The sequence below is a fragment of the Strix uralensis genome, chromosome 6, assembly GCF_047716275.1.
Source record: "Strix uralensis isolate ZFMK-TIS-50842 chromosome 6, bStrUra1, whole genome shotgun sequence".
NCBI lineage: Eukaryota > Metazoa > Chordata > Aves > Strigiformes > Strigidae > Strix > Strix uralensis.
The window spans coordinates 489,901-516,254 of NC_133977.1; the positions used below are offsets into that span (position 1 = coordinate 489,901).

The following is a 26,354-nucleotide window of genomic DNA, read 5'->3' on the forward strand; positions in this document are numbered from 1 at the left end:
CGTAACAAAAGCAACTAAGTTAAACTTTTCAGCTCTGACCGCTACCTTTGGTCTTTATAAGAAAGGTGTTCTGCCCAAAATAAGTATTCTGTTATCAACTTATTTTTTAAAAAACCCAACCAGACTGTTAGTATGGGCTAATACTGGCTAGCTGTTATTACAAAAAGTATTTGTTGGAGTATTGCTGGAATATTTGCAGTAGCCAAAAATGTCAGAGGCTAAATACATTTAATTTTTTGCAGGAAGCCTTTCTTAGCTGACACCTTCTTTCACACAGCTGTACGCATTACACTACCTGCAGTACCTCAAAACACACCAAAAAAACCCAGAACCACATAAAGCTTCCTTGTCACATGCATCAAATCTTCCTTTCTTAAATGGGAAATAAATTATTGGGATCAAAACTATGTGAGAGTCAGCTTTCTGCCCAGGCAGACGCAAACATCTCACTGGGAACCAGACAATTCCATCTAAACTGCCACGCTTTCCACTACAACTTAGCCAGGCTCAGAAGAAACTTTGGAGCGATGTGTTCGGAGATGGAAAACACAACACCCCAAATAGTGAATAAAAATCATAATTAAGACAGTAAACTACATGACAATTCATTTCTATCTCAGGACTAATTCTGTAGCCTGTTTGATAGAAGTCATCAAGAGCAGCACTTCCCATCTGGCAAACAGTGGGTAACGGAATAGATTTGAACTAGAAAAAAATATCTTCAGCCTCTTTACAGTAGGTAATCTCTGTTAAGAGTTACAGCTCAGTTCCAAAATAAGACTGACCTACAAATTCCTTAAAGCTGATCAGAAATTCAGACCGAAAAAAAGAAAAGTGTTATAACATTCACACGCTGGTCATACAGCCACCTGAAAGTCTGTAAACCCACATTTTTCTTTCCTCAGCTTTTATATAACATTTACTGAATGCAAATCACGTTATGTATCCAAACGGCCCGGTCTCACCAGAACCACATAGCAACAAGTACAGAAAACCTCCAAGAAAAGAAACAAGCTAGTCATATGTTCTTGTAAGACTCGGAACTGCTAGCTAAGAGGACTACCACCACGAACAACTCTACAAAACGAAGCCACACAAGCCAACACCAGTGGGATGCTCCTCGCTGCCACACAGACACGCAATACAGTTTTATCTTTGCCTACTTCTACATATATTGTCCTCGGATTAGAAAGGAAAAAGCAAGGCATCTTCCTGCACAGGTGACCTGAAAGAAGCAAAAAAGTGACCCAATTCCACACGCCCTAGGCTTCGGAGAGTAAAAGCGAAGCTGCTCAAATGGTGGAAGCGCACTCTTCAGAAAGAGGTCTTTGAACATCAAGATTTATTTCTGCCAGAGGAAGGGTTTCACGGCCTCTCGAGCTTTTCTCTTACCTTAACATGCATCTCGTTGCATAAGCCAGCAAATTATAGCCATGGAAAAAAATGTAGCAGAAAAACTGGGAAAGCTCTGAAGAGGAAAAGGATAAAAATTGGGAGCCTTTTGCGTGAGAGAAGAGTCAATGTTGTTTTGAGGCACAGCTTTCAAACAGAACGTGGCTTTCACGAACGCACAAATTACACAAGTAACATCTGTATCTAAATAAGACATGCTCTTCAAAATTATCATACCTTAATGAAATGCAGTGTAACAAGTACATTTAGATATATGAAAATATACACCAAAAAATACACAAATACATGATACGCTATAATAAAACAGGTACAGGCTTTAAAAAAAAGCACATTGATGTTATTCCTACAAAATCTCTACTGCAGATTGGATTTTTAAAAAAAAAAATGGGGTTTATAACCTTATAAGGAAGTTCTCCTTCCATGGACAGAGGAAAAAAATATTTTATAGTGACTAATAAAAAACTAAAGTAGTGGACTCCCACGGCATCACTTTTATGCTGTTACAGAAGATCCTGCCAGGCTGATTGGGGAACTCCACATCTTTACATAACATTAGAAAGTTGCAGCCTCTTATAGTCTTAAGGTAAGAAAGTCTCCAGATTAATGAGCTACAATTCAGCTTAGCTGCCAACCACAGTCTCAACACTGTCCTTATCTCTCAAGAAGGTTGTGGCAGATCTCTTAGTTTTCACTAAAAGATTTGCTGTTTTTTTTCAGCAAGAAAGAAATTACATCGTTGATATAACAAAGCAACATAACAGCATTGTTCTAGGGTTTTTTTTTTTTAGTCCCAGCTATTTTTTTTCTAGTACATGAAGAATATAAACAATTGTCAAGCAAGAGATTAGGATCTTGTACAAGTGGAAGGATCCCTAACAGTGACCAGAATCACAGCAAGAGTTGGGAGTTCCCTCCCCATTCAAAACTCTTCTAAAGCTGAACATTGCATTTGGGATTTTGAGTTGTCTTTAGAGAGTAGCAATGTACTCTGACTGTCTTCTGTTTTCTCTACATCTAAACGCAAACACTTTTCTCAACTTTCACTATGACAACCTGGGGCAAAACCAAGGGAAGTTTTTAATCCTCTTCCCAACTTATTTATAGGTGAAAAATAATGTAATCAAAGAGAACATACATCATTCCTGCCCCAGCATACGACACATTTCAATTAACAAAGTATACATAAAAAGTAGAAAGGAACTTGTGCTAAAGATTCTTCTTTTATTTTCCTCCCTTCCCCTCAGATTATGGTAACATCTTCCTAAGTACAACCTTCTCGAATTTACAGTGTATTCAGCATAAGAAATCCCCCGTTAAATCTCCCTGCACTCTGCCTGTTTTCACACACACAAGCCTTCACGAAGGCAGAGGTCAGCTACAACATCCATACACAAAGAGCAGAAGAGCACTCACTGTACATCCAGTAAAAGGCTGCTGAAAACTTGAGGAGGCCGTTGTCAGCAGTGGCCTTCCACTATGGGCTGGATTCTACTCAAAGAGGGAAATAACCGACAATCTCTACAGGTATTAAATTACTTCCACTTTACACAGATTAAAATGCAAGTATCTAATCCTAGATCACTATTCCTTCCTCTCCAATTAAGCAAGTTTTGAATATTAATGACAGAGGAATCCATTAAAAGCAGCATATCAAACATCAAGTGATCGCAGAACACGAGCACGTAACATATTACCGGGTGCTGAAGAACTGCCCACAAACGCTTTCAAGTCATTCAGGCAAGGCACAAAAGGAATTGCATCTAAGATCAGAAACTAAGTCTTCAGAGCGGTCAAGAACTTTGAGTTAACATTATCAATTTATCCAATCAATTAATTAATCCAGCAGCTATACAGCAATACAAAGTTCAGTACCAGATGCACTGCACTAAGAGAGTTCACAATCTCTTTAGGCATTTCACAGATTTAACATACTGCAGAATCACCGAATCCTCTGGGTTGGAAAAGCCCTTGAAGCTCCTCCAGCCCAACCATGAACCTCACCCTGACCGTTCCCAACTCCACCAGATCCCTCAGCGCTGGGTCAACCCGACTCTTCAACCCCTCCAGGGATGGGGACTCCCCCCCTGCCCTGGGCAGCCCATTCCAACGCCCAGCAACCCCTTCCGTAAAAAAATGCTTCCTAATATCTAGTCTAAGTAGACCCATATTAAAAAAAAAAAAGATTCCAGTGGTTAAACACAGAGTCAGGACCCAGGCAAAAGAGGAGCCAACCCCAGGACATCTTGGCCGACAGCAGGCACACACGCAAGAGCCGCTGTCCCACGCGTGGCTGCGGTGAGAGCACGTGGGTGCCAGCCCCACACGGCTCACGAGGCACAGCAACTCCTCTTGCACAAGCAAAAGTATGTGTCAGGCACTGCTTCCTACTCTGCTGGCAGGCATGCAGCAACACGTTAAACTTGGACAACAAAGTTATTAATCCTTTTCCCCTGCCTCTCCACCAAAGGTTCCACACTGGAGGCGAGAACAGCCGATCCGTGAATCATTTCCTAAACCACGACATATGTCAGGCAGCACGTTAAGGTGAAATAACCCCAGTTTTGCCCACCTGAACATATTGATCTGAAAACTACGACATCTGAGGAACAGATTGAATGCTCCTACCCCAAGGTCCATGGCATTAACAGCTTTTTAGCAATTCTATTCTAAGGTGCAGCTCGACAACATCGCTAAGGAAAATGCAATGACTATCTTAGACTGGCTCTTAGGAAGGATTTCTTTGCAGAAGGGGTTGTTGGGCGTTGGAATGGGCTGCCCAGGGCAGGGGGGGAGTCCCCATCCCTGGAGGGGTTGAAGAGTCGGGTTGACCCAGCGCTGAGGGATCTGGTGGAGTTGGGAACGGTCAGTGTGAGGTTCATGGTTGGACCGGAGGAGCTTCAAGGGCTTTTCCAACCGAGATGATTCTGGGATTCTGTAACTGGTCCCGGAAAACGCTGCCTCAGTCTCCTCTGCCCCTCACGTGCTCTCCCGCGTCTACACCTGCCTGTCCTCAGGGTGGGCCACGCCAAGGAACCAACATGCAAAAAACCCCGCCCCAATTCTACCAAGAAAACAAGTACAATTCCCATGGGCACCATAGAAGGACTGTTACCACCAAACACAAGCCTAGAGGTGGAAGGAAAGGACCGAACCTCTTGGGGGCAGCAGATCAATCGATGGGCTTTAAGCACGTTGAACCTTATCCTGGCAGCGCATCTTTGCCACCTCTGGGCAAGGGCTTGTTAACTAGAGATGTGGAGGGAATGTCACCGTGTTCCTGCCTGGAAACTTGATATACAGGAGAGCATGAAAACGTTCGGAATTTCAGAGAGATCTGAAGCGAGAGGTTTAAGATTTTAGCTGTAATTAGGAATAGATATCTTTTTTTAAAATGGTGTTTTCAGAGTATCCAGCTGCATACTAACTGACCGTTTCGGTGCCAGCTGAGATTGAGCGGAAAAACCTCTCGTGGTTGTTCCAGAGCCCTCTGAAGGGGCCCTTCCACCGCGTCCCCCCGGGGGCAGCGGCAGAGGCCGGGCGGCCGGAGCCCCCCGCCAGCGCAGCCCATCCGCCGCCCCGCCGGGTGAGCCCGCCCCGCCCGCGGGGTCCCGGGGAGGAGAGCGCGGCCCCACAGCCCCGAGCCCGGCTCGCTGTTGCAGGTGTCCCCCCCGGCCCCGATCCTCCACGGGCTGGCGGCGGGAGAGGAGCCCCGGGCCCGCAGGCCGCACCGCTGCGCCGGAGCCCGGGGCACGGGGCTCCCGCCGCCCCCAGGCCCCTCGGAGGGGCCCGGCCCCCGCCCCGTCCTGGGCGGGCGGCGGAAGCGACCCGCAGGCTTCCTGCCGCGGCGCGGGCCGGGCACCCCCCCCCGCCCTCGCCCCGGTCCCGGTGCCGGTGCCCGGCCGCGCTCACCCTCCGACAGCTCCAGCTCCAGCTCCGCCAGGCTCTCGCGCACCTCGGGCGGCAGCGGCACCGCCTCCAGGGAGCAGCCGCCGCGCTCCGCCGCCATGGTGCGGCCGAGCAGCGAGCGGGCCCCGCCGGAGCCGCCGCCCAGCGCTGCCGCAGGTGGGGCCGGAGGCGGGGGGAAGCGGCGGCGGCGGCCCCGGGACGGGCCGGGCCGGGCCGGGAGGAGGCGCCGCGCCGACCCTGTGGCCCCGCGCAGCCGCTGCCGCAGCCGCGTGCCCCGCGCCAGGGGCGGGCCGGGGCGGGCCGGGGCGGGGCGGGGGCGCAGGAGCCCCCTGGCGGCGGGAAGCGACCGCCGGCGGCTCCGGCAGCGGGAGGCGGCGCCGCTGAGGGCGGGGGAGCGCCCGCCCCGCCCCGCCGGGACACGGAGCTCGGGGCCAGCGGCGAGCGCTCCCCCAGGGCCGTGCGCCTTCCGCGGCGGAGCGCGGGGAGCCCCGGGGCTGCGGAAGGCCCCGGCCCCCGGCGTGTCCCAGCACGAGCCGCCCTCTCCCTCATCCGGTTCCTGCCCTTCCCCTTCCCGGTGCTGCGCCCCCTCGGGAACACCGGCACCGCGCGTGTGTCCCTCCCCACCTCATCCAGGGAACGGGGAACGTGGCCGAGCCCGAGGCCGCAGGGCCCACCCTGCCCACAGCGCCTGCACAGAGGTTTTCATGGAGCAGAATCCCCGGGAGTACTCGGGAATAGGAGAACTTGGATGTGAAGTGCTGCTTGGGCCTGCGCAAAGTTTAAAAAAAAAAAAAAAATTAAAAGACAACCACCTTTGAAGGTGACCGCAGGGACCAGCAGGAAATGTTTTGCAGCCCGTATGGATGCAGCGGCACAGCCCAGTTCAAGCACAGGTGCCAGGGCGGACGCGGGGCAGGACAGCAGGGCCTGGTCTGCCCCCGGCATTCCTCAGCCCCCAGAGACTCCTGCGAAGGCAAAGCCAGGACCTGGCCAGTGGGCCTGGCCAGAGAGGGGCTGCTCAGCCACTAACAGGATCTTTCCTGAAGCCAGAAAGTCGGGAAGAAATCCAGGGCAAAGTTTTCCACCAACAACTACTTCTGTCAGCAGTACAGTTCTCCCTCTGAGAGTGACCAGGTTTGTGTTGGCATCACATGTGGGGCAGGGGCCGTGCAGCCCCCCCAGGCCTCTGGAATCAGTGTGTTCTCTGCAGGTTGCCCTCCGGAGTGCAGCGCTGCAGGTCACCCGGCCGTGGCACCACACCTGCTGTCCCTGCGAGGCTGCAGAGTTCTGTTTGTTCTGAGAACAGGACACCGCGCTGCTGAGGACGTCATCACCTGAAAGCTGTTCTCATGTACGTACATGACAGGTACTAAAAAAATTACCCAGGTTTCACGTGGGTTAGCGTAGGTTCACGTCACACAGCGGCCCAGCACCAGTGGTGCAGTAGAGCCTCCCACAAGGGAGCAGTTTGGGGCTGCACACCGCCAAGCAGCAAGAGGCAGCACCCCATCCATGTTTGCCAGCTCCGTGTTTGCGTTCTGTGCAACGTGGGTCACTGGGTGGGAGACAGGCAGACATTTGCATTAACAGATACTCCAGGTCACTGCAGCAGTAGGAGAACCTCTACTCACGCTCCATTCAGGCCAGATTACCAAAAAATGACTTTGAGGATGAGCCACTCTCTGTTCCTGTTACCTACAACTGGTCCTTCCTTCCCTTTCCTTCTGCTCCTGCCATCTTCTTCCCCTACCCAGCCCCGAAATGCTTCAGGCTCTGATTTCTTTGCTCACACTACTGAGGTCGACACATCACAAGAGGGCGGGTCCCGTGAGGCTGCCCTTCGCCACACCAGCACTTGGAAAGCCATGCTGTTCAAAACTTGACCACCTCACGCTGAGCAGAAGCGTTTCTACCACAGCGCTTCCCTGTCCTTCAGAAAACCGTCTCTCTGGGATCCAGGGAGCTGATGGGAGCGTAGCCATGGGCAACATGTCCTGAAGGACTGACAGGCTTGATTTCTTCTCTGCAGATTTTGGGTTGACCCAGCGCTGAGGGATCTGGTGGGGTTGGGAACGGTCAGGGTGAGGTTCATGGTTGGACTGGAGGAGCTTCGAGCGCTTTTCCAACCAAGAGGATTCTGGGATTTCTTTTCTGAGTAGGAAGCTGCAGCATCTGCCTCTTACCCCCCACATCCCGCCCGTGTTTCTGGGAACAGCAAATGCCCAAGGAGACTATCTTAGAGGGGCAACTGCAGTGCCTGTGGGGTAGGAGGTCTCCATGGAGGGAGGAGTCAGGCAGGGGACTGACACCTCACAGGCTGTCACGGGAAGGTTCCACATGAACGCACAGCAGAATACAAGCCCTGCAGAGGTATGTGCAGAGGCAGGGGACGAGCCCAGCCCTTCAGCGAGTGCAGACTGCTTGGCTTCCACAGGTGGTGTGGGAGCCTGGCTGGGGAAACCTCAGCAGCCAACGAACAGCTCGCATGACCTGGAGGTGACTTGCTAACAGCCAGCCTTACTTCCTTCACAGTCCCCGTTTCTGAAGATGAAGTAGGCTGTGCACAGGAACGCTTAAATTATCCACAAAGTGCAAAGGGAAAATAGCGTTTGTTCCTAGGGTTTTTGGGTACACACTAGGGGAATACTTGAATCGTTTTCATCCTAAGAGCAGTGAATCTTTGGGACATTAAATTACTTATCCTGTAGATTGATTTAAAAATGTGCAAATGCAAAGCCAAGTTCACTTGAAACAGAACTGATCCTCATGATGTGCCAACCTACGAACACCAGGGCACACCAGGGAACTAAATAAATACACAGCTGTTACAATTCTGCCTGTACTTTTTCTAAAGAAAAAGAAAGAGAAGAATAAATCTTAGGTTATCCCAAGAACCACGTGGCTTCTGTGAAATATCACAGAAAGAAGTCTTTATTCAGCATGGTATTTGGAACGTTTCTGCACTATGATACATTATGAATGGAAATGGGTGTACCACCAGAACCTCCTCTTTCCCCCCGCTTCCCTTTTCCCTTCTCTGACCAGCAACTTCATACACAGCCCCCCAAAAGGTACCTACAGCACAAGGGCAGAGCTAGGATTTGCACTCAGGACTTTCACTTACATTAGAGGTAGAGAGAGTTTAGGGGTTTTGTTTGTTTTTACCAAAAATGTATGCAGCTAAACAAAAGTTATGAGCCTTTTGAATTAGGAAAATGAAGCAAAAAGGATCCAGACTAAATAGGACAGATCAGTACCAGCAGTCCAGTTGTGTTAAAAACTTCTAATTCAGTGCTTGTAAGCTTTACTTATTTTTCTATCCCATCTATTTGCACTTTAGACTGAACTTAATTTCTACTTCCCTGCCTTGACTCTGTTTATTTTCCCCTTTATAAACACTAGTCTAATCCAAATCTACTTTGGAAATAATTTATTTTTCTTAAAGTTCCTGAACATGGAAGCATTTCTGTAGCACAGATGCTCCAGTGCTGAGTGTCAGAAGCAGCTCTTTTCCAGACTACTCTAAGTCTCTGGTGAGGGCGCAGCCAGCTGAGTTCAGCTGTTTCCAAACTTCTGGAGCCTTCCAGAAGACCGGTGCCTGTCTTATCTCACAAGCTCCAGCACAGGTTTGCTCATATGTGGCCTAGCACCCATTACCTTTATTCAAATGATCAGCAGATACAGCCCAGCACCCTAGTGGCTGGTTGTGACAGGGCAGTGAGAGAAGATACCTGCCCGAGCTGTCACCCGGAGCAGGGAGGAGGGGACACGCCCGCAGTGCGGTAAGGGCAGACACCCTGCACTGTGTGGAAATACCAGACCTTGAACACAGAGGCAACCTCCCCCCAAAGCTCTGCTCAGCTGCCGTGGTGGCGGCAGGGGGAAGAACCAGGTACTCCCACGCTCCACTGCACCAGAGGGAACATGAGAGGAAACTGGAAGGACAGCTCTGCCAGGGAGTCAAGTTCATGGCTGGAAAGATCAGTCCGATGGGTGAAGGTCACTCTGGAGGAAAACCTGACATTCATTTGACTTCCCGAGCAGGCACAGATTAATTATATTGCATGAATTCAGTCAGACCAAATACATCATGCATGCATAGCTCAGTCACAGAAGAGCTCAAGGAGTGGTGGCTTGACACTGAATTGGAATGTGAAGAGAGAGACTGAGGGAAGGACAACTTACTTATTGTCAAACCAGAAGAGCAAACCCTAAATTCACAGAAGGCTACACGGATCTTTGATATTTGGGAGAGTATTTGAGCTGTTCTATTAGTCAGAATGATCCTACATACATATTAAAACCCAAACAATTTTAGGAAAGGCAGGAAAGTAAATAGGTAAGGTGGAAACAAATAACCATACAATGTAAGAATTCACTAATAAAATGCCATTTTAATAACTTTTTTTACAAGGAATCCAGCTATATGCTATAGAAAAATAAACACCAAAGAGACTATTTGCAACTTACAATACAGTGATGCAGGCACACTTCAGCTGTTAACTTAGTAATAATTTCACATGAGAATGTAAAACATTGTTCTTAGTGAAAAGTAATTTCCTCTTAAAGTACTAAAATATAATAAAAAGAGTCATATAAAAATCTGATGCAAAAGCACTGCCCTTTATTCAGTTGCACAAGAGATCACAAGCGCCTCCATTCAGTACTGACCAACTCAGAAGGAAGCAGTAACTCAGGGGGGTTCACAGCACAGATCTCAAGTGTTCTCATCACTTCTTCACGTTTCCCTGGCGAGGTGGGCCTGGAACTTTTCCTAAATTTAAATAAAACGAATGAGTATTAGAAAACTGCTTGTGTTACGAAGCAACAGGGTGCAGTTAGCAGCATGTAATTTCCTCGATGTGCTTCATTGTGAGCTACGCTGAAAGCAATTCCTGTTTTCATGAGGCACCTAGGAGCAATACAGATTGGAAAAAAAAGATTTGAAAGCTCACGCGTCTGCCGAAGCGAACCTTCGGACACCAAGCCCAGTGCTCCATCACGGGCTACCTTACACCCAGGCACAGCGCTGCTCAGCTCAGCCCCAGTGCTCCTGCAGCGAGTTCTGTGGCTGGACAAGGTCTTGTCACTGATTAGATGTTTTAAAGTTCATTAGAAACTGGGAAATCATTTTGCTTACAGCACCGTTCTAAAGGTTGCAACATCATTCTGTAATTCCTGACATCGTTCTGGTAACATGAAAATAACAAAAATGACATACACTTTCCACAAAATTGCTATTAATGGTGTCCCAGTTGTGGAATACTTATTCCACGTGTAGTGGAAAGCAAAATACCTTATTTCTATAAATGCTGTCAGGTTTCAAATCTAAAATTTGTTCATCTATCTTTATCTGCCATAAACAATTGCAGTATGGGGACGGGGGGACGGACACACGACCCAAAACCACAAAGTCATGGTATTAAGGTTTCTAGGTAAAATCCTACTAAGAATAATGTCAGACTTCCCATATGGAAGTGTCACTGTAGCTGTTGACTTCAGTGATAGAAGCAAGACTAGAATTTATAAGCAAAGCTAGCCTTTTTTTTTTTTTAATTAGCATCAGAAAACCAGGTAATATTTCAGACTTTCACCAGAGCTGTTGCCCAGCTCTACCAGACTCCTGTGAATGTTGACAAAGCCCAGATGCCTCCCTTTCTAGAGAAACGTGTAATCTTAAAGTATAATTTTTCAAAGTTAATACTAAAAATGTGTTAGGAATGTAATCATTAAAAAAAATTGCCTCAGAACTTAAGAATCATTATTCTTCTAAAAGCAGTAAAGTCAGTAGTCACAATAATGCCTTTTATAAATTGTGGGGAAACTGAATGAGAACAATAGAGCACCTCTGCGAGGCAGGTTGAGTGTTCAGCCCTGGTACTGCTGGCAGCCAGGGTGGTGGGTGCCATTTGAATGAGCGTCTGCAATGACTGCAGGGCCAAGAGCCCCTCATTTAATGCTGTGATCAGCGACTGAATCCCCACTCCTCCTCCCACAAAAACCACCACACAGATGATCTGCTGACAATAAGCGGTAAGAGCTCTGGTGACGTGCAGAGATTTTGTGGATACGGTCAAATATTTTTCTCATCTCTGGACAACTGATATAAAGCCACACATCTTTGGGCAAAGGCTGAAGGACAATTACAGGAGGCAAGTCTGCCTGGGAAACAGCAGCTGACAACGGTTACGCTTGGTGAAAGAAACATGTAAGATGTGTATGTGCAGTGTGTGAAGGAATCCACATGGCACAGCCCACCGTACCAGAGCTGGGCACCTTTCCAGCTTTTGGCTGAAATTGTGAGGAGCCAAGGGTGGTGGAAGGAAGGAACCAGTGCTTGCCTGGAGATCAAGGACCATGACACCCAAAAGGAGCATGACAAAGTAAACTGATTGTGGGGATGAGTAGCCAGAAGTAACACAGGGGAGGAACCAGCCACAGCAGATGGAAGAGATGAAGGTTGGATGAAAACATCCATGGTGTTATCTGACCTAGCGGCCCGGACCAGCTCAGACCAGAGGACTAGCAACACAAACCTGGGGGGCTGGAGGAAGCTTTGGGGAAGGTGCTCCTAAGGTCTTGAAGGAACAGCTGTCAGGAGGCTCCTTGGGAGCCTCCACAGCAGAGGCAGCGCTGGAGCTTTGTGCTTCTCCCTGGGCCTGGGATGAAGCTCTGTGCTGGGGAGCGTGGTCATGATGGTCCATCCCTATCAGTGACCTGAGCTAGCCCGAGTGCCTCCCCCCATCCCCTCCCAGGGTCGCGTGCAGGAGCAGCCTGCCCCAGCAGAGCCATGGCACAGGCTGTCTGCAGGTGCACCGATATTGTAAATATTATGTTGCTGCCCTGCGGTGGGGAAGGCAGGGAGCAGGAGGCTGCCTCCACAACACCATGGTCACACGTATAAACAAGGACCAGGTTATCTTTGTATTTGGTCTAGCACAAACAACACTGCAGCCGGAGGTCCAGCTCTGTTTTCACAATTCAGAGATACTAATACACTGGAAAAGGTTTAGACATAAGTCTCAAAAATAACAAAAGATTGGAAAACACATCTAATCATATCTTGATAGGAGGTGATTTGTGGATGATGTGATGACAGTTTATAAATTCTTCCTTGGGACAAGGAATTTCTGTGATATAACTAAGATATATAACCAGAGCGAGTAACTAGAAGATTAAATTCAGTCTAGAAATTAGGTGGAAGTGTTTTAAATAGCAAAGATAAGTGCTGCTACAATCCTTTGTGTGGTCTTTGATCAATCTTAGAACTAGATGGCTGTTTTTACCAGCCTCCAGATTTTTTGTTAATCTGCTAGGGAATATAAGGAAGTGATAAATGAGGGTAGTATTATAGTTTGTGCTGCAGAGGAAGCCATGTTCAGCTATTACAATGGTTCTCTTTGACTTTAAAGCAAATTAACTCTATACACAACTACATTTGAACTGCAACACTTGCTTAATTTAGACTTAATAACAGGAGGGGGCCAGAAAGCACATGAAATTATTCAGCCTTATCTCTGAAGAATTTCACTAAGAATTGATTTTGATTGACAGCCGGCTGAACATGAGCCAGCAGTGTGCCCAGGTGGCCAAGAAGGCCAATGCCATCCTGGCCCGTATCAGCAATAGCATGGCCAGCAGGGACAGGGAAGGGATCTGACCCCTGTGCTCGGCACTGGTGAGGCCGCCCCTCGATGAGTGGGTTCAGTTTTGGGCCCCTCACTCCAAAAAGGCCATTGAATGACTCGAGCGTGTCCAGAGAAGGGCAACGGAGCTGGTGCAGGGTCTGGAGCACAGGTCTGATGGGGAGCGGCTGAGGGAACTGGGGGGGTTTAGTCTGGAGAAGAGGAGGCTGAGGGGAGACCTCATCACCCTCTACAACTCCCTGAAAGGAGGATGCAGAGAGGGGGGATGAGTCTCTTTAACCAAGTAATGAGTGATAAGACAAGAGGGAATGGCCTCAAGTTGCACCAGGGAAGGTTTAGACTGGATATTAGGAAGCATTTCTTTACAGAACAGGTTGTTGGGCGTTGGAATGGGCTGCCCAGGGAGGTGGTGGAGTCCCCATCCCTGGAGGTGTTTAAGAGTAGGGTCGACATAGCGCTGAGGGATCTGGTGGAGTTGGAAACTGCCAATGCTAGGTTAAAGGTTGGACTAGATGATCTTCAAGGTCCTTTCCAACCTAGATGTTTCTATGATTCTATGATTTTGAGAAATGCCACACTTGGACTAGTTTTTGACAGGATTCACAAAAAGATTTAATTTCAGAGACTTTATCCCCCCCCCCCCATTATAACTATTCATTAAAATTATACTCTTTACATGCTTTAAGTGTTATAGGCAATATGTAGGAAGAACCTTGCAGAATAGCAGCCCAGACTGTTGGCTGCTGTGAGGGGTAACAAGGTAGTTCTTACCTGGCTGCACACCCCCTAGTCTTTGCTGGATAGCCTCTAAGCGATGGATGTATTCCGTTAGCGATCGTTCGGGATCCTGATTAGGCAAAAGTGACTTTTCTGAAGCTGAACTTGTGGATAGATGCAATCTTAAAAAGAAAACAAATTATTTTCTTCTTCTCATGCTATACTCTCAAATAGATATAATAAAGTTATGGGCAGTAATTCAGTGCAAAGCAAACTAGAACAACAGTAAAAGCCACCACTACCAAAAAAATACATATAAAATAATATAGACCAGGCAGCTTTGTATATAAGGGACTCAAAAGAAGGGATGTTTTGATAAAAGCTGGAGTATCTGTGAATAGATAGAATCTACTGGTACACAACACAAAGTCCCCCAGGTAAGAAAGCTGCAGTCAGAGGCAAGTCCAAATGGCCAAGTGAGAAAAGACCCACTTCTGCAGAGAAGGACTGAAGAGGAACATGCTACACCCTGGCACGCACTCTCCTGTTCAGCAGGTAAAATGCTGTCTTGAAGGACAAGGTTGAAAACGGGGACCCTTTAGATGGTACACTGCATTTCCTTTCTGGACATTAACACCACATTTCAAATATTAGCAGAAATGCTCGTTGGAGGGGACACTGTGCAAACATACTGCTCTTTGGAGCTAAGATTTGTTCCTTCCCCCTGCATCTTCTGATTAGCAGAAGGCAGTTCCTATCCACCCCTGCCTTCTGTATAGCTTTGCCAGGAAACAAAAGCAGCAACAGGCATCATTTAACGTACCTTGGATCCGTGTTAGACTTGAGCTACCATCACCCAGTCACACAGAGTGATTAGTCAGGGCCTACGATTATTAACACCCTTGTTCCATACAACACAGATGACTTTTCTCGATAGGCAAGCTGCCCACTACTCTTTCTGCCTGTCAGACCCATGGCACATCCAGTGCCATGACAGAGGAACAGGGTGGGGTAGAATTAAGTCTTTTTGGGAAATGCTTGCAAGTGTCTAACTCTCAAAAACGTTTTGATAAATCCTATGCAAACCAGAAGGCTACCTGTCCTTCGTGACAAGCACTGTCCCGTCCCCCAAAACAGTCAGCAATGTTAAAAAATCTAAAATAATTTGGAGCATTAGCTTTGTGATCAACACAGCTACTTCCTTGATACTCTTTTTTTCTGCTTCCCTGCTGGTTGGAGTTTCTAATTTAGCAAGGAGGTTAAGAAACAAACCACATGTCCCAGTCTGATGGGACTGAGAACAGCTAACCATCAACTCCTGCAAATCCTTATTTAAGGAGGAAGCCACACACAAGGCGTGGCTTGGGAGAGGAGACACTACACCCGGTAATGGGCTGTGCAATGCCCGAGGCTCCTCTGGGTCCTGGGAGAGCCTGGGAGCGGGAAGGTCAGTAACGGCTGAAGGCCACCTTCCTCCAACCAGCACAGAGCCTGCAGCTCAGGCACTGTCTTCGCAGCACTGTGCAGAATGTCACTGTGACATCCAACCCAGCAACAAGTTGCTGGGGTTGTATTTCTGTGCAGAACTGGCTGTAACGAATGAAAAACTGCAACAGCATGCACCCTGCAAGCTCCCCATCTCCTATTTGTGTGTGTGCACAGAGCCTGAAGGCAGCTAATACTAACGCAGTGCTATCATATGGTAGGGCAGCTGCTTCCACAGGATGCTCAGAAATTAATCTCCAACTTGGATGGCAAAGGCAACAAGAATTACCCCTCAGAGAAGGCTCACAGACATAGCCCTTGTAAATCCTGTAGCCAGTCCAAATTAAACTGGGGAACACCACTAGGAATGCTCTCAGCCCAGGAACGTCAGACATGCTGCCTGAAGCAAACACGTTTCTTCTCCTGTAGCATCTTGAAAGAAAACGTTTACCAGATCTGAGAAAACAAATTCCTCTTCTCGTTCCAGTACCTCCTCCAAGAAGTGGTTACATTTTTATGAAAGGCTGTTGTCCATCGGGGTGACTACACAGGCAGATACTGCGGACTGACCTGTTGTGTAAGCAGTAAGAAGATCTGGGGGAGCGGCTCACAAATCTGGCAGAGCTGGTTCTGTGGCACAGCCCCGTGTCCCGGGTGGGGGGAGAGCTGACGTGAACAGCTGGGGGCTGCTGCTCTTTCAGAATTTCTGTTCTAGCACCAGAAGCTGTGTTAAATATGAAACAGTTACATGTGCACTGGGAACCATTCAAAACAGGCTATCGTAAGCATAACCAATAAAACCCACAAGAATTACAGCAGGGTACAATTGTGTTTTAAATGCAGATAAAATACACTTTCTACAGCTAATTGCTTTTTTGTTTTGTTTCTTTGTTTTAACCAGACTTAACAGAAATTTGACATTTTCATGTCGAGCAACTGCCTCCTGCAAATGGAGAACTTGCACTGTTTTCTTTCTCCAGACTTGCTTTTTCAGTAGCTGTTGCTATACCCACACAGGGGACATTCTAACATATTTTTATAAATATTAGCAAAATATTTTTTCAAGAAATTTTAATACTTGTTGTTTGCTCTAACTATATGTTACTGTTGACTTACACTCTCTGACTTTAGAGACAGTGGAGAAAGAATGAGATTTTTTTTTTGTCTGGTGAAGGTTTGGGGCACGGGGTGGTGGTGGTGTGGTGTTTTGTTTTCATTAAAAAAAAGAAAAATCCCTTCAGGTAAGTCCTTTAAGTCACAAAAAGAAGTCAAATATTTTTTAATGAGGCTGCCAAAATGCTATTTTGTCACGAGGTAGAAAGTTCAGCATGCATTTTAGGATCCAAGTGGTTTTATGTAGGAAGCTGGGTTTCTTAAAATAAGTATTTCCAGTAACTTAGAAACAGTAAAAATTATGTAGTACCAGGTAATGAAAAATGCATTATTTCATCCGAATTTTTTTTAGCATTGAAAAGCTACAAGCAGTGGAATATTACATGAAATGGGGCAGTTCCTTACAATACTGGGTACTGCATTAAGGTGTTTGTCTGAATTCTTACAAACACACCCATAAGTAACTCAAAGGAACACAGTCCTTACCAAACGCATCAGCCCATCTATCCATCTGCTCCAGTTTGTCATCTTTGATAGCACTTAATGAACTCCAGCAGAAACAGTTGCAGGATATCTGCCATCGCATTAAGCCTCTTCTGAACCTCTGGAACCACCCTTTTCACCTCTGGTAACACTAGCAAGTACACCACTTCTAAGATTTATCTTGATACCACATGTACCCATTTTAATACTATTACAGCAGTATTTGTCCTTGCCTTATTAATAACTCGAGGCATTAATTTCCATTACAGGTAGCTTCAAACTGTACCAAACATAATTCTCTGATGAGTTTTAAGAACACAGGACTCTGTTTCGCAGCTTGAACAGTTGCAATAGAGGGAGAAGAGGACGAGCTTGCCCCTGCTGTAAACTATAAATGCTGAAAGTTTTCCATTGTAATTTCTTACAATGTCCTTATAAACTCATAATCACTGTGTTCAGGAAACGCATAAACACATTTGTGTTAACATATGAACAGATTTTGCCACTTCTGTGGGTATTTTTTTGGTTTTGTTTTTAAATGATACATACATCACTAAAGAGAGATTATGATTAAGACAACGTACTTGTCCAAAACACTTACCTGCATTACGTCTTATACTGTGAGAAACTGTTTCACCCTGCACGCTCTTCCTGCTAACCTTGTTCCACTTTTTCACCAAAAACTTTAACCTTAGTAATAAAATAAATTCGCACAATCATTAAAAATAAGCAAAAAAATACACTGAATTTTAATAATAAACTCTTTGTTGGCATGAAATGTATTAAACAACATAAGCAACAATCCTTGCAGGAATGGAGGAGGAATTCTTCAACTTCAGTCTTTAGAACAAAGGCTTATCCCGTTTTGCTCTGCAATGATCCTCTAGTGATTGGAAGAATTTGCTTGTTTTGGCTGCTCGTCCACTCTGTCCCTAATCCCCCAGGAGTTCTGGGGCAGCTCTTCCTGCCTTAGAGGAGTACTTTAGAGGTCACTGTTCCTACATCCTTTGATACTGCTATCGTTATAGCATCCACGTCAAAGACAACAGCCTGAAGACATCCTGTGCCATCTCCTGAAAGTCTTAAACTTGCTAGTAATCTTTTTTACTAGATGAGGAAATTGCTCAGAAGTAACCACCTATTACATTTAAAACTTTTTTTTTTTCATTAAATGGACTCAAATGCCATGATGATATGGCATATTGTCCCAAGTACAACCAGCAGAATCCATTTGATAGTAAAGTGACAGAGTATGACAGAATCATGCCCAATGAAACACAGGCTACTGGATTCAAGGGAGGGAAACCATCACTGGTGAGGTGATCAAGGCAAACAGGTAAGGGTCAGACCTAGAAGGACACCAGTTTGTAACGGTTGTGCACGGATTCTCAAATACACTGCAGCTGGGTATCTTCAAGACAGAAGCATCTTTTTATAAATCTTTAGCTTAGTATGCATCCAACCAAGCACTGACTCTGAAATGGCAGTTTGGCTAAAGTTCTAGCTAACAATTCATGTGTGAACTACGTCTGGAGATAGCTTTTGCTTAATATTAATGTAGGATAAGCCATAGGAACTATCAATTTTTTAAATTTACAAGAAAACACCAAGTATGAGAGACAGTGAAGACTTTGGCTTTACCTTGACACTGCGATGATTGCCCTGACTGTACATCTGAACTTGGTAAAAGGACGGGAACGGGATCCAGAAAGCTGCAGGTCTGCAGGTGAGGGGTAGATTCCCATACGTGCTATTAGGGAGAGAGTTGCTTGCTCACAGTCCTGAAATCCACCAAGCAGCAGCAAGAGGTATTTCTTCTGATAAACTAGAGCCTTTCTAAAGCTCTCTGCTCTAAGATACTTCCTATAGAGTCTCTGCAACTGGAGAAAGAAAAAATGGAAAAAACAAAACCCAATCTGTTAAGTTTTGGCTACAGAAAGCTGAGAAAAGTTGGTCGCTTTTTCCAGTGGTACCTCCCACAACTTGGTTGGGCACGGGTATCTACAACCTACTTTGCTTTACAAAATTGTAGAAAGCTATTTAATAATTATGAAGTACGGAAGCAGTGTACATTTATCTCTAAAATGAAATTCTGAGCAAGTATTTGTATGACAGACTCTGTGACTTGGCCAGTTTTGGTGCAAAGTAGCGGTATCACACTCCAGCAGTTCAGACACCAGCCATGGAGGCTTGTACCAAGCCTACTGAATTTCTGTATGTCTATGAAGTCTTGGCTAGGCTGGAAAATTTTGGCATGGCTACTAGTTGGTGTGCAAAAAGCCAGCCACAAACAAGCTGTCTTCATGTCAAATGTCCACGCTGCAGACACGGGCGGATGGAACAGTTCTGTACACAGCTAAAAAGCACTCGTGTGGAGTGTCAGACTGCCTTAAATCTCCTGAATATTTCCAAGCAAAATTGTCATACCCAAAACTCTAAAAAAGATTAACTCTTTAACAAAAACCATTACATCTGCTTTAAAAAAATATTAACTAGAAAGCATGTCAGGATAAGTGTCCATCTGACTTGATTACAATCAAATGTGTCAGAAATAAAAAGTATTTAAGATTAGGGGGAAAAAAAATTAAAAATAATGGGTGTTTGATATTTTCATGCTTGGACAAGAAATCTGAATCCCCCTCTCATTTAAGAGTAGAAAGGGGTTCCAAAGAGCTAGGTTACTTTTGGTGCAAGTTCCTGTCCAATGCTGAGAAAGTTACAAAGGAGCTTTTCTGATGAGACACATGTGAGGAAAGTGTTCCTAATTTAATATGCAGTTTATAAAACTGTTCATTTATAAAATCACCTTTTAAAATAGCAACTGAAAGAAAGATTACAGCAATAAGCGTAATTTAAATGCCATAATCTGACAGATACTTATATCCCCAGAAATCTGAGCTGTATACTTCCTGGCTCCTCTGCAACAGCAAGTGTTAGCAATTCTATTTTTTTTTTAATAAATAGGATAAATTACCTGTTCTACATGTGACACTAATCCCTTAGGCAGTGCCCAAGAACACTACTACCAAGGACCAAATTCTCCAGAGGTTCTTATGGCTGGCAACAGTTCTCACAGAGCAAATCTGTACAACAGGCAGAATAGTGAAAGCAAACCAAGTGCCAGAGGTTTAACTGACACACTGAAGGCTATGGCACCGCTCGCTGGTCAGGCTCCAGACAGCCCATCTGCTGGCCATCATGATCATTTTACCTTAGGACTGGAAGTTTCTACCACTGGTTTGTTTTCAATTTCAACAGTCGCTTTAGCCAGTTCAGATTCAGCCTGTTTCAGTGCATTCTGCAAAGTGTTTCTCTCCCGCTGCCAAGCATCTCTTTCCAGTTCTTGAACAGAGACAGTATCATCTGTAGATCTGATCTAAAAAAGAAACCCAAAGGAAGTGACCCATGATGGTTTTTGCACATTACTTCCACAGCCAAACATCAAACTGAATAACCACCTAAATTTATGGACAAGCCAAAACATAAAAAGCATGAAAATCAGCAACGGCATTCAGGTGTTAAACAGTAGGATGGGAAACTGAAACACACAAGCAGCTCTTCTTCAGAAGTATCCCATTCATTGTTAATCAAGCTGCCCCTTCTCTACACATCTGTCTGATCAGCTTTACAGGAATCCTATTCCCTTTAATAACAGAGTCTCCCAAACACTCAGAAATGGAAACAAAATCTGGCTTTCTTCCACATCCACAGGCAGCACAGAAACTGTGAAGAAAGATGTCTGTGTATATGCATGCACAAAAACATGTTGTGAAGCATCTACAGAAGTAAATTCTGAAAAAACACATTCCATTCTGAGAAATTCAGTTTTGTAGTAAGTCATCTCTTGTAGGAATGAGACCCACAACTCCAGTCCAGTTCTTTTGTGGAAGTTTTGCCTTCATGACCCTCTTCATATTGGCTATCAATTTAGTTATCAACAGTTACATCTCTGCATGATGCAGCAGACCACAGAGAAACAAAACATATTTGAGGTGGTTAATGTTATATCCCTTGAAATAAAATCTGTACATTAGAGGAGCCAGTACACACAACTGACCCTAGCAACTTATTTGAGTACAACCTTATTAGGAGTTTAAACATTTTCAGAAGTAATTTCTTATGAATACCTTAATACACTAATACATGCCATTTACATTTGACTTCTATGAAGAGCATAACTTGTCAAGTAATAAAGTTTAATGAACCACAGCCATCTAAGTCTTTTTACTGCCTGCAATATATACAGCAAACGGGGATTCCAATGCTATCTGCACCTTCATGGTGCATAATCCACCTCCCTCCCTTTTGACTTTGCAACATCTTTAAAGTTTCTGAAGGCAAAGGTTCTCCACTTCTCAGCTTCTTCCTAACAATTCTCAGAGTTAAAAAAAATGCTTCAAGAATCTAATGCTACCTTCAGTATTGTTTTGATATTAGGCATTTATTTCTGTCCAAGTTAAACTGTTGTCCTGTACCGATTATCTAATTCACAGATGTTCTATACAATTTCAGGTTTTTATACTGAAGTTCGACTAAAGCACGCGTTTCCCTATGTACAGCTTTCACTGGCATGGTGGTTTGCCACGTCACACATGGAGATGGGACAGAAGAACATTTTGAGAACAAGAGCAGAGGTAAGGACTTCAGATACAAACCATACTTCAGATAAGTATTATTAAAAATAGTTCAAGCATGGAAAACAAAACCCATTTGTATCATACTGAAGCGGAGGGAAGATGCTTTATATTGGCCTCCTCAGCAAGCATCCCAGTAAGGACTACAGCCCCACCATCCCAGGCATTTTACAGACCTGGAAAAGCTCAGATTGAAGGCAGTAACAGATACTTGTAATATGTGGAGGGGCGCTACACGATCCAGCTACACACTTGATTTCTACTGCACCAGGTGGTATTTGATCGACCAGTTGATTCCATATTCGTTTTGGCACAGATTTTTCAGTTTGGCATTTTGCCAGTTTCCCTGTCTAATAGTCCCCAAATTTATCACAACTCAAGGAGCTAACAGCAGTAAATTCCTTCAAGTCTCCAGAGCGTGTGGTTCAGTACCTTGAAGGAAGGAGAAATTCAGGGAGGAGACTGAAACAGAAGGTGGTTCTAGAAAAAAAATCAAAGCCTGAAAAGAAGGAAGAGTGGAGGACCATTTGTGCCCACAGAAGAAAGGATATCAAGGTAGAGTTTTTGCTCTCTAGGCAATAGAAAGGCATACATCTTTAGTGTGCCCCACTAGTCTCTTTTTTTGTTAAGCAAAACTTAAGGCCGAAAACTTGAGTCCCTTTGTTTTAGTGTGGCCATAGTCCCTGGAGGAGGCAATTGCAAAGTCTGGTCCCAAAAGAGAAGGGGCTGCTATTCTACATGGCATTCACTGGCTTCACGTTAAGAGGTCTGCTAATCGATGGTGCTAAGAGCCTCGAAACTGTAGAAGTTGTGAAAAGCATTTGCAACAGTTTCTAAGGCAAAAGATCTAATGGCATCAGAGGAAAAACAAACAACCCAAACTATTTTTTCTTTTCCAGTAGAGTAATAACTTAGAGGGAGCCAAGCCAGAAAAACAGCTCAGCTCTGGTGGGAGTTAAATCTGCTAAGTCAGATTTAAATAGAGCCATAAGGCTGTCTGGTTCTGCCCCCCAGGCTCTCCAAGCACCCTGTCCAGAGCAGAGGGCTCTAAAGCATTGGGAGAGGAAGGCTTAACCAAAATAACTCCTTGAACACCTACTTGGGAAGATGTCACATCCCCCTCCTCAAGGCTGGAGATGGTCCATTTGGCAACCACCCAAGTGGTTGCACAGGCAACAGAGGGAAAAGTATTTATTGTATTTTGTAAGCAGTCAGACACAGGGAGAGCTTGCACCATGCCAAGGCAGCTTGTCCTATGTCAGACTTGTATTATAGAGCATGTGAGAACAACAGAAGTTACAGAAGCCTCTTCACGGACCACAGTCAGAACTCCTTCTCAAAGGTGTGTTTCTGAGGATCTGCTATCGAGCAGGTGAAGGAAGAGAGAAGCTGAATCGAACAAGAGCCAAGACTTAAGTTAGCCCTAAATCCCAAAAGTTTGGCTGAAATGTGCTTGAAGATCTCTTTCTTACAAGAGAAAGACATAAATGATAGGACAAAGTTATCCAGTGAATATGATGGGATCTAAAAAGCTATGTTTTGTATCAATAGACCTGAGCTCAGTCTTTGATAATCCCTAGGCCTGTAAAAAGTATTTGCAATACTGCAAACATCTGTCAAAACACCCCTCCTGAGCTGACAAGCCACTATTGTGCTTTTTGAAAATTACTTTACAATTTGATGAAAAACAACTGTCTCTGGATGCATACAGAAGCAGCACAAACATATCCCAGGATTTGATATCCTTGGACATATTACATATCTAGGATAAGAAATGCCATCAGAAGCACTCTGCAATACAACAAAAAAGCAGGAGTCTGATACTAAAATACGTTAATCTAATGACAACGTGAGCACAAGAGTACATCTTTCTTCCATCCCCAAGGCAAAACACCATCTTCCTCAATGTTTTACCAAAAAAGGAAGGGGAGGGGAGAAAAAAAAAAATAAAAATCAATCAACTTACATGTATACTGCAACCCAAAGAATACAGAACAACTTACTGATAATCAACAAATATATGCTGTTTTCCTTACCTGAGATGCAGGAGGAAACAATAAATCTGATTTTAGTTCCTTTAACGTCTGCAGTAAAGAGGTTACAGCTTCATCATTTGATGCAGACCAATCATTAACCGTTCTGTTAAACAGAAATACTTTTTCAGTATCAGGTTGTTAACGTACATTTGATTCCCTCTCCTCACTGGATGCCCTTTAAGTTTTGAGGCTGTACTTATGCACTATTCATCACACAAAATACTACAAACACACACAGAAATTAGCACGTTTTGTTAATTTTTAAGAGTAGAACTTCTAAATAGTACTGCATAGAATTTATTCGGAAGTCCATATTTTGTACCAGCTTGAAATTCTATCATGCAAATTCAGGCTGCAGCAAAACGTCACTAGTATTTTACTCTGCTGCCAAAGAAATAAGAAATTACTGCTACGTGGCCACTCATTTCTGACCCCTAGCTTTTCCCTGCCATGCTCAATGGAGTTTCCCATTCTAAACACATGTTGATTGACTTGGTTTTTTGATTGCTCTGTAATTCTAAGGCTGTTGCAGCTGCCAAACTACCAAATGACTCTTTCCAGTAGGGGTTTTTTTTGGAGTTCTTTTTAAGCAGGGTCACTTCACAGATCTAGTTCAAACACAGGCTCAAAAGCTTCTAGTGGGAATGGCTGCAGTGGGATGACAATAACCAGAGTCTGCTGCCACCACGAAACCATGGTTTCAGACAAGGTTGAGTCTTGTAAGCAGATACATCACTCGGTCCCTTCAGCACAGGGCTCTCAGCCACGACCCACACAAGTTCAGAGGCAGGATGGAAAGTAAACTACTATTTTATGAACAACTACTCACTTATCTACAGTTTTATATATGAACTCATTCAGGTGTACAGCTACAAAAAGCAACTGCTGTCTTATCTTCTCCAGCTGTTGTTGCTGCTGTTGCAAATGTGGTTTTTCTGTTTCTTTTGCCATGGCCTGTTTGGCATTTCGATCTTTGTTTAAGGTACCCGACAGTTCTTGCTGAACCTTTGGAGATTGAAGGTTTCTTTCTCTTTCTTTTAAGACTGCCAGTATTTCCTGCAGCTCTTTAATTCTTTGTTGATCCCTCTGGTGTTGCCATTCCAACTTTTGCTATTTGAATAGAACAAGTAGTAGTTAATTGCATCTTATACATACACACACAACATATATATATATACACACACACACACACACTCACATATAAGTGGGGTTTGTTTTGGTTTTTTTTATACACACACAGAGGCTGCAAATAAAAGCATCACACCTAACCAGCATATCCATCTCAGTGTTCCTTAACTCACAGACCACTTTTAGGAGAAGGCTTACAGTACTGCCTTCCAGGGCCACCAAGAAGCCATTTAATGACTCTGGAGTGGTCATTTTCTCCATCCATTTCCAGACGTGGTGACTGACAAGTTTCCAGAGAGCCTGCAAAGCCTCCCTCCTCCTCTAGTGAAGGAGCTCCTCTAGTGAAGGAGCTCCTCTAGTGAAGGAGCTGAGAAACAGGAAGGGTGAAACCGATACTGTCGCAAACCATAATTAGGTGCCTAGCTCGAAGTAAGGGCAATGACGTGAAACCTAGTTCAGTTCTGTTTCACATTTAATTCTTCTCCATCTGTTAACTACCAGCAATTCCCAACCTAAGCAAAGATGTAAAGATCAGCTTCTGACAACAATAAACCCAGGCACAAACCCCTGAAAACAGCTGCGTTTGAGAAATGCAGGAAAAGAGCTCATTTAATGTGTTTTTCAGAATGCTTTAAGGGAAGGAAACGTTTCAATTAAAGAACACCATCCACGGGGTTAAATCTCAGTTTAAGGCTATTTCAGTGTAAGGCAAGGCTTGCAGAGGAATTCTCACCAGTCTCTCTTGATCTCTCTGCCAGTCCTTCTGTTTCTCTAGCTCTGTTTGTTGCTGCTGTCTTCGCTCTCTCTCCTCTTTGTTTTTATCTTGCTCTTTCATCGTCTTGAAGAGCAGTTGCAGTTGTTCCCACTCAGCTTTTAGCTTCGCCTCTTTTTCCTTCTGGGCCTCTAAGGAATGGATTACCTCTTGCTTTTGACCCTGGAGAGATTCCAGCGTAGCTCGCAATTTGTCGCTGACCTCTCTCTCCTTCTGGGTTTCTTCACAGTGTATCTGTACTTCGGCCTCGAGCTGCCTTTTGGAACGAATGGCCTTCTGGTGCATTCTCTCAATAACAGCAGCTAGCTCCATAGTTCGGGACCTCTCTTCTTCCAGCTGGGCTTGCAGCTCTCGAACAAAGGCTTGTTCCAGCAGCGACTCCCTGTGCTGACAAGAAGCACCTTCTTTCACTCTCATGCTCAACTGCTCTGTCAAAACACGTTCGTGATTCAAGGAATTCAGGAGCTCTAACGAACGATTTTTCTCAGCATCCAAATCTCTCTGTAGCTCCAACAATTTGGTCTGTTCCTGGGACAGCAGTGCTTCACAGCGGGAGTGCTCGATCTGAAGTTCCTTGCGGAGATTATCGTTTACCATCTGCTCGTGCTCCAAGGACACGGTCAGCTGGCTGTTCTGCACTGACTGCGACTCCGAGGCAGCCTGCAGCTCCTGTTCAAAAGGGAGAAGCACGTATCAATAGTCCAGCACAAACACTCATTTGGGGGCCAGGCTGGCATTTGGCAGTTTTCAACCTCCTGTTTTATCCAGGAAGAAATTCAAGGCTGAACTAAAGTAGTTCAGGCATTAAAAAAATTAATTTAAAATTACAAGTTTAATTTCCTAATTACAAGTACTAGAAGCATGCTTGTTAGGAGCATGACATTAAGTTACAAAACCAAAGACTGTAACGTTAAAATATCTTCCAGTACGTTATTTTTTCTCCAATTAGTAAGATCCTCATTAGGAAATCACTATTCTTTACGTCACTCAATCACCTTAATAAGTGATATCTGCAGCAGAA

At 45.0% G+C, this 26,354-nt stretch overlaps 2 protein-coding genes across 19 annotated transcripts in view; both read right to left on the reverse strand.

The window, feature by feature from the left end:
• DIP2A (disco interacting protein 2 homolog A) overlaps positions 1-5,546 on the reverse strand; it is a 139,881-nt gene extending 134,335 nt beyond the window's left edge. For all 9 annotated transcript variants that reach the window (XR_012629400.1, XR_012629399.1, XM_074872367.1 and 6 more), the window contains exon 1: positions 5,323-5,546. Coding sequence is in view for 7 of the 9 variants with exons in the window: in XM_074872367.1 (XP_074728468.1) it covers positions 5,323-5,419 (97 nt within the window). In the remaining 2 variants the exon portion in view is untranslated. The remainder of the gene's footprint in view (positions 1-5,322) is intronic.
• Positions 5,547-9,693: 4,147 nt separating this feature from the next.
• PCNT (pericentrin) overlaps positions 9,694-26,354 on the reverse strand; it is a 104,684-nt gene continuing 88,023 nt past the window's right edge. For all 10 annotated transcript variants that reach the window (XM_074872382.1, XM_074872380.1, XM_074872379.1 and 7 more), the window contains 9 exons: positions 25,295-26,002; positions 24,263-24,543; positions 23,434-23,536; positions 19,975-20,139; positions 18,405-18,643; positions 17,365-17,453; positions 15,738-15,891; positions 13,737-13,864; positions 9,694-10,093 (listed from right to left, as the gene is read on the reverse strand). In XM_074872382.1, the coding sequence (XP_074728483.1) occupies positions 10,050-10,093; positions 13,737-13,864; positions 15,738-15,891; positions 17,365-17,453; positions 18,405-18,643; positions 19,975-20,139; positions 23,434-23,536; positions 24,263-24,543; positions 25,295-26,002 (1,911 nt within the window). In that variant the 3' untranslated portion in view covers positions 9,694-10,049. The remainder of the gene's footprint in view (positions 10,094-13,736; positions 13,865-15,737; positions 15,892-17,364; positions 17,454-18,404; positions 18,644-19,974; positions 20,140-23,433; positions 23,537-24,262; positions 24,544-25,294; positions 26,003-26,354) is intronic.